Source organism: Hydra vulgaris, chromosome 08 (assembly GCF_038396675.1).
Source record: "Hydra vulgaris chromosome 08, alternate assembly HydraT2T_AEP".
Taxonomy (NCBI): Eukaryota; Metazoa; Cnidaria; class Hydrozoa; order Anthoathecata; family Hydridae; genus Hydra; species Hydra vulgaris.
The window spans coordinates 19921818-19933819 of record NC_088927.1 but is presented as its reverse complement, the minus strand read 5'-3'; the positions used below and the strand labels follow the sequence as shown (position 1 = coordinate 19933819).

General features: G+C 26.7%; 1 protein-coding gene across 2 annotated transcripts in view; it reads left to right on the top strand.

Moving 5' to 3' along the window:
* LOC136083673 (TNF receptor-associated factor 5-like) overlaps positions 1 to 12002 on the top strand; it is a 156691-nt gene that overhangs the window by 110782 nt on the left and 33907 nt on the right. For both annotated transcript variants that reach the window (XM_065803232.1, XM_065803233.1), the window contains one exon: positions 7656 to 8372. In XM_065803232.1, the coding sequence (XP_065659304.1) occupies positions 7656 to 8372 (717 nt within the window). The remainder of the gene's footprint in view (positions 1 to 7655; positions 8373 to 12002) is intronic.

Below are 12002 nucleotides of genomic sequence, written 5' to 3'. Positions count from 1 at the left end.
CTGGTACGGACATCATTCTCAAGAAAGCCTTGTCACATTATAGAAAAGTAAATCACTTGGCTAGCAAGGTCAACACTCTTGCTGTAAACTAAGCCAAGCCACAACAATTTGAAACCTTGCAAACAACATATTAGCCAAAAACTATACTCACATTACATTATAACACATCACAAACATAGAAACACTTCATATATAAAAAATATTTACAAAATATAAACCAATATAACTATAAAATAAAAAATAAATAAAGTAATATATATAAATTAAAAAATATATATAAGTTAGAAATATTTCTAAAATACAACCTCATTTTTGTAATATTTGTTTAACAACTTTAAAAAAACAAACCATCAAACGATCGGTTTTTTATATTATAAAAGCAAACAGATTGTTTTTAACATGCAACATAGAGTTGACCATGTGAGATGCAAGGGTTTCGGAGTTCAACACTTACTTAATGGAGAGTTTGACCTTTAAAAAGAGCATTGTCTTCTAGTGTCATCATCTTCTTCTTATTTTTGCAAATAAAAATTACAGATTAATAAACTTCAAATACAATTGACTAAGGACTTCAATTGTGTTATTATTATATGTATGAATTAAATAAATTACCTGACTTTAAAAGTTACCATACTAATTTAGAGATAACAACAGGTCTATCCTTAACTAAAGAAGTCTATCTCAGGTCTATCCTTAACTAAAGCTTCACTAAAACTTAGTTAACTTAATATTAAGTTAATATTAAATCTTTAATAGTAGTCATTTAAATTAGACGTTTTAAAACAATATAGCAATGTGTAAAGATAACATATTTCTATCAAGAACTTAAACTAAAGTTAAAAATGAAATGATATATTCTTTTTAAAGAAATATTATTTAAAATTATAGAAATTCTATTGGGGAATACGTTGGAATGAACTCAAAAAAATTGAAATTATTTAATCTCAGACCTCCCTTACCTTCCAACTAATATTTAAACGAAATAACATGTTACTATTGCAATGCCACTTCTTTAAACAATAAAATGAATGAGCTAAAGATACTTATTGCAACATTTAATTACCACATAATAGCAATTACCGAATCATGGTTTAACACTAGATCAGTTAACTCAATTAATAATTACTCTTTATACAGCAAAAACAGTGATAAAGGCCGTGGTGGAGGCGTAGCTATATACATTAGAAATGACTTGAAGTCATTAGAAATTATTGACAAAGAATTATCCAAAGCAAAAAATGAACAAATCTGGGCACAATCTGTAAAAAGCAATCATGAAACATTAATTATAGGATGTATTTGCAGACCACCTAACTCAACAAATGAGGTCTCAATTGACATAAATAATTCAATACTAAAAGCTTGTAACCTAGTCAATACAAGTAAAAATTTTAAGCTGCTATTTATTGGCGATTTTAACAATCCTGACATTATTTGGAGTAATAAAAGCAGCAGACTTCAAGGGTCTGGTGAATCCTGCAGTATTTCATTCAAATATCTTATTGACTCTAACTATTTAACACAAAACCTAAGTGAACCAACATTTTCAAAAAAAATTTTGGATCTTATTTTTACAAGTTGTCCTGAATCAATCTACAATACAATAATTAGACCACCACTTGGCTCTACAAGTTGTAATCATCAACATTCTTCAGTAAGCTTTAGTTTAATAACTGAAACAAAATATATTACAGTATATCGAAATGAATCAAAACAGTTCCATGTGAACAAAGGTAACTTTTTAAGTATCTCGAAATATTTAGATAGGGTAAACTTTGAAAAACTTACCAATCACACTGATATTAGTGATATGTATGAAAAATTATTAACTAAAACTAATTTAGCTATAAACAAATACATTCCTACTCGAAAAAATGTTATCTCATGTACTAAATACAGACCTAATTGGCTAACTAATATTTTTAAAACCCAAATAAGAATGAAAAAAAGCATTTGGTGCGTATTTTTAGTCTCAAATAAACAAGATTAAAAACAAGATAAAAAAATATTCATTTCACTGTAAAGCATTGAAGAAGCTTATGAAAGCCCAGAAAATTTATTACGAATCAATTTTGATCAAAAAAGCTAAAAACTAAAAAATCAAAAAAACTAAATCCTAAATTATTATTCGCATATGCAAATAGTAAAAAAAACAATTATCAAAAAATTTGTTCGCTCATTACAAATGATGGCGTAACTTTAGCTGATAGACAAGAAATTTGCGATCAATTCAACCTCCATTTTTATAATGTATTTAACTCTGTCCAAAATAACGAAAAATATGAACTTGATTTGCAAAATGAATACAAACAAGCTGGTGCTAATGAGATCTACCCGAATTTATTTAAAAAAATGCTCAAATAGCTACTCAAAAATATTATCTATTATTTTTAAACGTTCATGCAAAGTTGGCTGCATTCCAACGAAATGGAAAGAAGCAAACCTGTCACCAGTATTCAAAAAAAGCAGCAGAACAAACCCATCAAACTATAGGCCCATTGCGCTCACGTCTGTAGTTCGAAAAATTATGGAAAGAATAATAAAAAAAGTAATCACAAAATATCTCATTGATAACAAATTGCTCTCTGACCAACAACATGGGTTTTTTAGATATAAATCTCGCCTGTCAAACTTACTAGTGACATTGGACATTATAACTGAGTCGCTAAACTTCGGTGCCTCAGTTGATTTCGCTAAAGCCTTTGACCTAGTACCACATGATGCTCTAATCACAAAACTAGAAGCTTATGGTATCTTAAGGCAATCTTCTTAAATGATGTAGCTTATTCATTAAGGAATAGCGGAATTAGCGGAGTTAGCGGAATTGAACAGGGTTGTAGTTTAAGACCACTAATTTTTGTTATATTTATTAATCGTATGCCAGAAGTAAAGACAAATTTCATTAAGCTTTTTGCAGATGATACAAAACTTATTGCGATCATTAAAAAATCCATTAGATAGCATTTCATTTCAGAAAGACATTGACGCAGCTGTGAAATGGGCTGAAGACTGGCATATGAAATTTAATAATGATAAATGTAAAGTTATGTATATAAGATAAAAAACAAATAACAACATTTATAAACATAAATATTATATAAATGGTCAGGAATTACAGGAAACAATATCCAAACGTGATGTTGGTGTTATAATTACAAACAACTTAAAATGGGGAATCTAATGCAAAAAAAGCCGCGTCAAAAGCTAATTGTATTCTCAAACTTTCACTTATTGGTACGTAAAATCATTCAAGATTTTGTACACGTCATTTGTAAGACCTCATCTTGAAACATTTTCTTCAGCATGGAATCCTTATAGAAAAAAAAACAAAGTTCTTGGTTTAACTACACTTAAAGATAAAAGAATAAGAGGAATGCTAATTGATTATTTTAAAATTCCCAATAGCTTTATAAAATTAAACTGGCAGGTCCCAATATTTAAACCACACTGGCATCAGCTCCAATGTCCTGCAGGAGCGATTAGAAATAATCAACACCCCATCATCAAGCAAACCAAGATTAACATTTGCCATAGAGAATTCTTATTCACTAATAGAATCGTTACATATTGAAATCAACTACCAAAAGAAGTTGTCGAGGCTGATAATGTCTTCCAATTTAAAAATAGACTTGGTAAACATTTATCATAGTGATACCAATATTGAAAAACAATTGGACTGCCATAGTCTACAAATTATTTGTTAGATTCACAGAATATTATTCCAAAAAAAAACTTATAATTCTCTTGAATATTGCTGAAAAGTTTAACAGCTACATTGCAGGAAAGTGCTGCATAACTGTGAACAATTCATAGTAAATGGCTTCCACAAGAAGAAAAAAATGCTTGCGAGTAAAGATCGAAGATTCTTTTTTGTACATTTAAATTCTTTCAAATAATATTTTTATAATTATTATATATAATCATCATAACCTTGGCCACACACATTTTGTAATGATATTTCTTTTTTGAACAATCGAGCAGTCAACCTTTGCCCAAATGTAAAAGACCTAAACAAATTTAAGAAAATGTTTCTTTACCTTTTCTTCTTCTCCTACAACTGCATAGACAAACCGAACTCCAAGAGACATTTGTTCTTTACAACTTACGTCAGGAATGCATTCCAAAACTATAGGATAATACAAAGCTTTCTGCAGTTCGCACAAGATTAACTTTGTAACTTTGCAGGAAAGAAGACAACTAAACTCATTTTGATTTTTTTTGCTTAAATAATACACATGAGTTTCCCAACGTAGATAATCAGAAAGAACAGTGTCAAATTTTGAAATGTGTTGAGCAGGTTTTTAAAAGTTTTTATTGTTTCTATTGAAAACTTGTTCCACAAAAAGCTTTAAGTACCAAGAAGTTGTACAATACAAAGAGAGGAGTTAAAAGTTTTGTTTGAAAACAAAACTTTTAATGTATTTGTATACAATTTATTTTTCAAAAAAAGCTTAACCTTAAATAAAAATGGTAAAAAAAACTTAACCTACTCGCACTCGTACTTGTTGTAATGAAAAAAACTTTATCTAATCGCACATGTAATGTTGTAAATTAAAGCGGTCTTATGCAGAAAAAGCTTTAACCGCTTTATCAGGAATGTCTATTAAATCTTGAGACTGTGAATTTTCCCCTGACGCCATCTACTTCTAGCGTACAAATTGTTTCTGTTTGTTATGAATTATAAAAATGGTTAATAGTACACTTAACAACTAACATCAAGTAAAAAATTTTAAAATTGAACCAAGAGTTATTAAGGCCTAAATTACGGCAATTGATTATTTCTCTAAATTATTATTAACTTGTGTATATTAACTAATTTAATAGCAATAAATGCACCCTTGTATCAAATCTTACCTGCAATTGATGCTGATATCGTTTGGATCTAGCTCTTTTGACCTAAAAAAAATTTAATCAATGTCTTTGCTTGTTTTCTGTCTTCTCTCTCCATATCTGATTTGCGTTTACTATAAAAGAAACCCGAAGGTTTTTTCTTTCTGCCATAATGACTCACAAACATATTCTTTTAAATAAATAACTAATTACTACTTTTTTCTGTAATTGCTTTTTAATTGAAGTGCAGAGCAAATACATACAAATCAATAATTTATAATATATACTAGACGCCCCATAATTTAAACTTACGATTACAGTAAACATTTAACATACAAATAACACGATTTAAATAAACATATAATTCACAAACATATAAAACACAAAAAATTACTAACTAGACTCCTTAATCTAATTATTTTTTTCATTGAAGTGGTGAGCAAAAACGAAAAAAAAAGTAGTCTAGGATATAAAGATTGGCGCCCCTAATATGATCTTTGTGACGGCCCGGGGTTTATCTTTTACTACAGCATTAATCAAATTAAAAAGTTTTCGATCTTATTATTAATTAAACTGATAAATGTTTTCGATCTTATTACTGATTAACAGATATTAACAGATTATAAAGATTTCATTGCGTGGTTAAAAATATAAAGGAAAATATTAAAACCTCATCGCGTGGTCAAAAATATAAAAAGAAATATTAAAAGGCCAAACGTGCTAAATCTACTACTAAAGACTAGTGGTGATATACCAACTTATATGTTAAAATCTTATATTGCTCACTTTACGAACAGTCTTACAGATTACATAAATAATAGTATCCATGATGGTAAATACCCATCATTTCTAAAAATAGCTGATGTTATACTATGTTTTAAGAAAAATGACCCAACTGATAAGTCAAATTACCGTCCAATTAGCATTTTACCAGCCCTTTCTAAAGTTTTTGAAACTATTTTATATGAACAAATCATGATATTTATTAAGCCAAGATTTGATAAACTTTTGTGTGGTTTCTGAAGAGGTTATACTACTCAGCATGCCCTTTTTTTGTTATTTAATAAGTGGCATGATTGTATTAATAGTGGAGGCTTTGTTGCATCTATATTAATAGATCTCTCAAAAGCGTACGGCTATATCCCGCATGACTTAAAAATTACTAAATTAGACCCCTATGGTTTTTTAACAGAAATTCGTAATCTCTTCCTGTCCTATATTTTTTACAAAGGGTAAAAATCTTCAGCCTGAAATTGGGTGGATAAACTATTTGAAAAGCCTTAAGGGTAAATCCAAGAACCTGTTTTGTTCAATATCTTTTCAACGACTTATTTTTATTTATTAAAGATACAGAATGTTGTTATTTTGCTGATGACACTATTTATGCTTGTGATTATTGCTTTGAGGAGGTCATTTTTTGTTTGCAAAAAGAAGCAACCAATACCATCAATTGGTTTCAGTTAAACTCGATGGTTGCGAACCCAGATAAGTTCCAATATGCTTTTAGTTGGTTTAAAAAAACAAAAAATCTATCGCTAAAAATAGGTAGTATAAGGGTTTTTTTGCCTCCGTTATGGAGGCAAAAAACCCAATAAGACTACTTGGTATAACAATTGATAAAGATCTAAAGTTTGGGGAACACATTAAACAGTTATGCAGTAAAAATAATGGTAAACGTTTTGCCATACCACTCATAAGAAATTTTTTATCTCGTGATAAATCTATTTTGCTGTTTAATGTTTTTATTTTGTCAAATATTTCTTATTGTCCTCTTATTTGGCTGTTTTGTTTAGAAAAAGATGACAAACAAGTAAATAGAATTCATAAAAAAGTACTAATTATATTCTATAAAAGATTTAATTTGTCTCTGGATGAATTATTAAATTTTGATAATAGTGCAAGAATCCATCTAAAAAATTTCTTTATTTGATTTCTCAAAATGGAAACTTTTAAATCTATTATTTGTCTAAATCCAATATTTATGAAAAACCTTTCTACAATAAAAAAAACTTACGAATAAACTCCGTTGTAGCAAAAACTAAATCTACCTCCTAAATACCTCCTAAAGGCTCCATATTTAATGATTCATGCTGTACGTTAAATAGAGCCCCCTTGCTCTGGAACACTCTTAATAGTGAGACCATGTCGGCAAAAAGTCTTGAGGTGTTCAAAAGACATATCAAGATTTGGTAAGGTAATAATTGCGTTTGCAAAATTAGTTGTTTTTAAAATTTTGTTTTTATTTTATACTGACTTATATCTTTAGCTAAGATTGTATTATTATAAATATTTTTTCTTAAATTGAAACCATTGTAAATTTTTATGACATTTTTTTTTTATGATACAATTGCATTTTTTTAATGACATTTATTTGTAAGTGTACCGTCCACAAAGTTAAATGTGTTGATTCAAATTAGTTTTAGTGTTAACTAAAACTAATTTAAATCATGTTAAAATCAACTTGAAATAAAGTTTTTAATTCAAAAAAAAGAAACCTTACTAAGCATATATCACATTTTCTAACCTGAGTTAGAAACTTTTAATTTTTTTTTTAGTATGTAAAATTGTGATTTTTTGCTTCATTATAATCATGAGTTTTTAATCCCTGGCTCATGATTGTTAATTGGCTACTTTTAATGGCAAGAAAGGGCGGTAGAGAACAGTAAATTACAGATGCCGCATTATTTAATATTTTTCTCCTTTTTTTTCTCTACAACCTTTGAATCACTTAAAGAAGTGTTGATTTTGTTTTGACATGTGCAATATAGATAATTTCTTATCTTAATTTATATTAAAATAATTAGGATATTTATTATATTAAAAAGGGAATGAGAAAAGAACATGAAACGCACGCCAATTCTTCGATGCAAACCCATCTTTCATTGGCAATATCAAAATTGGACGCACTTGAAAACAAAATTACGTTAACAGTGGATACGCTTGAAAATAAAATTGCGTCAAAAGTGAATGCACTTGAAAATAAAATTATGTTAACAGTGAATGCACTTGAAAATAAAATTATATCAAAAGTAGAATCACTTGAAACCAAAATTGCATCGAAACTTGAAAATAAAATTACCTCAACAGTGGAACCATTTAAAAACAAAAATGCTACAGAAGTTGTTGCACTTGAAAATAAAATTATGTTAACAGTGAATGCACTTGAAAATAAAATTTTGTCAAAAGTAGAATCACTTGAAACCAAAATTGCATCGAAACTTGAAAATAAAATTACCTCGACAGTGGAATCATTTAAAAACAAAAATGCTACAGAAGTTGTTGCGCTTGAAAAAAAAATTATGTCAAAAGTAGAATCACTTGAAACCAAAATTGCATCGAAACTTGAGAATAAAATTACCTCGAAAGTGGAATCATTTGAAAACAAAAATGCGTCAGAAGTGGTTGCACTTAAAATGAAAATTACATCAACAGTGGATGCACTTAAAAATGAACTTATTTTAAAAGTGGATGCACAACAAGATAAATTTATGTTACATGAGAAAAATTTGGAAGTAATAAAGGCCTTCCTCGCAGCCGAAACGGTAAGAAAATGATTTAAATAAAAATGTGTTTTAAAGTAAATAAAAAAATAATATAAAAAATTGACAAAAAATATAACAAATAAAATGTAACAATCAATTAGTTACTAATTGCATCCAGCCGTGAATGTGTTTTGCTCAGAGTTGAAAAGTAAAACTTATAATATTTAATATATAAAAGTATTAAAAAAAAAAAGATTTAACAGCCAATAAAATCAAATTATGAGAAAAGACTAAAATTAATATTTTCTATAAATGAAAAAGACTAGAGCATATAGTTATTACTTTTGAAGTTGAAAAAAAAAAAAAAATTTGAAGTTGAAAAAGAAAAAAAAAGTTCTCTTGGACAATCAATTCAAAAATGTTTTAGGTAGGGTAAAGAGAGCTATTTGAGCAATTTTTACTAAATCAAACAGATCTCATGAACGGTCTTACATAATTTTTTTAATATTTGAAAGATAATTTAACCTGCTGAAAATTTGTTGAGAATGAAGAATTGTTTTTGATTTTTTTTTAAACATATTGCCTAAAGTTTGCAGAGCTATTCAACCTGCCCCAGCGAGTAAGTTAAGCAATAGTGTGTGGTAAGTTAAGCAATAGTGTGTGGTAAGTTAAGCAATAGTGTGTGGTAAGTTAAAAATTCAACAAACAAATGTATATGTATGGTACGACACTTGAGTGAACCATCAATAAAACTTTCACTAACAGTCAGCGTGTGTATAGATTATTAACTTTTTATTTTATACACCATAATGAAACAAGTACAAAAAGCGAAAAACTTAAATAATAAGAAAGTCTCATAAAATATAAAAATATAATTTTATACAACTATCTTTAACTTTGAATCCCAATTTAAACATTACTAATTTTAAAAATATATATAAATAATGTACCGCTGTATAATTTCTCATCAAAGTTGTGATCTTTGTGTTCGATAGTTCAGTTTAATTTATTTTTTTTCAAAGCTGCTCAACTTACCTCAAGACAAGGTAACGCATTTTTTGCATAGTTTGGTTTTAAAAAGAACAGTAAGTCTTAAGAAAAAACAATTAATTTTAATCAAAAGTCTGATAAAATGGTAAATTATCAACACTTAAGTGATAGCAGATAAAAAAGTTAATGAGCATGCAAGAGAAAAATAGCATAATTTTTTTTTTTTACTTTTTTGGTCCAAAATAAAAAAAAGTGCCCATATATCTTACTCAGTAGCTTTTCAGCAATCTTCTGTTGCGCATTGTGTAAACATTTTAATTCCCCAGCTTTCATTTATTAGATGTTTTGCCATGTGATGCGTAGTTTTTGAGATATTTTAACTGCACAACTTGCCCCTATGCTCAATTAGCCCCGCTCTACCCTACTCAATTTTGGTTTTATCAGAGTAAAAAAAATTCAAAAAACAAGGCTGTAAATTTGAGTGAAGAACTTAATAAGATTTAAATCTGCAAAGGAAAGTTTTTTACTGATATTTGGGTGGTGTACGTTGTTTTGGGAACAGGGAAAATGACTAAAACATGAATAGTTATAAATGAAAAAATAATTTAATGTAAATTTTTTATACACTCAGTAAATATTATGTTTAGTGTTAAGGAAACTTCATATTTGGTTCAAAAAGTTGAAAATGACCTCATAAAATTTTTGCAAAGTTTTTTTTTTTTAATTAATTTTTTTTATCATATTTTTAAATTTTTTAATGAGGTAACTTTATTTTTTATTTAGATTTTGACTAGTTATTAGTTAGAAGTTATTTCAGATAAAAATTCTTTTAAAAAAACAATATCAGATAAAAATTCTTTTAAAAAGATAATTTGGACAAATTTAGAAAAACGGACCAAAGAGATCTAGTTATTTCAAATAACTTAGCTTTATCTGTTTGATATTTTTTATAAAAGCTTTTCTGTAGAAAAAACTTTTACCAAATTCATTCAAATTAGCTGTTTTTCTGCCGAGTTAGGCAAATACATTAATAAACCTGTTGTTTGTGCCAAAAATCGATACTTAGTGCAAATGGAAACCGTCTAGATCGTAATAAGGTGATAAAAGTATAAATGGTTTCCATTCACATGTAAAAAATAACGGAAATATAAAAAACAAAGCGAAAATGGCCAATATATCCATTCAAAACAATAACTCCTAAAATAAAAATTTAAGAAATTAATTATAAGAAAATTAATAAGTAACGAAAAACATATTTTTTTTGAGATAAAATAAAAATATTAACTTAAAAAAAAAATTCCCAAAAAATATTATATTCAACATAATGTTATAACATAATATTTTTTTGGAATTTTTTTTTTTTGAGTATATATTTTTATTTTATCTCAAGAAAAATATGTTTTTACAATCATATCAAAATACTACACTCTAGCTGTAAAAGTATGAAAAGTACGTATAAAACCAATTTAAATAGAAATTTCATTATTATAAATTTAAGTAAATGGTATAAAAATTATTAAACTTTGTTTTAGCTTTTTGAATACAATCAACATTCAGTACATTTCTTAAATTCTGCTTAATTAAACCAAAACATCTATCAACACAAAACAACAATGTTACAAAATTAACAAATAACAAATAATTTGTCTCGGCACTTGTGAATCCCTTTAATAATAAATATACACGTACAAATAAGAAAAAATTATTTGTACAAATAATGACTCACCCTAAGTAAATAATGACTCACCCTAAGTAAAACAGAGTATAGAGTAATTGATGAATGATACCTTTTATGTTTAAACTGTTTGATGACAAAAAATTTAAATGTATTTATATAATAATAAATATATTTAAAACTTGTATTTCCAGAAAACTATTTGGATATCCATAAAAAATAAAAATTTAATAAATAGAAATACCTGGGATTCCGGGAAAAGATTATCCCTGAAATTAAGAACAACTACAAATACAACATTTGTGAAGTTATCATTCAATGACATACCTTTTTATGTATGTTTATCAAACTTAAAAAACAAATTTTCAAATGATTTGGTTCTGGAACATGCTACATAGAATGGGTTGTATGAAAACTAAGACATTTCAAGATTAACAGCAACTTGTTTGACCCTGACTTTTTTTATTGTCATTGATTATTGTTAATAAAAGTGTCTTATTTAAACAAAAATTTTTATTTATCTATTTATATACATGTATATATATATTTATATATATGTATATATATATATATATATATATATATATATATATATATATATTTATATATATATATATATATACATGTATATATATATATATATATACATGTATATATATATATATATATATATACATGTATATACATATATATATATATATATATATATATATATATATATATATATATATATATATATATATATATATATATATATATATATATATATATATATATATATATATATATATATATATATATATATATATATATATATATATATATATATATATATATATAGTGGGATTAATCAATGTAATGAGTCAACTATAAGTGTGTACAACAACTTTCTTGTTCTAACAGAAGAAGTTGCAGCTACATAAAAAAAAAAATTACAATAAAAACAATCAATCAATGCAATAAGTCAAGTATAAGTGTATATAACCATTAAACATTTAGTATAAGTTAAACAATTAACTTATTAT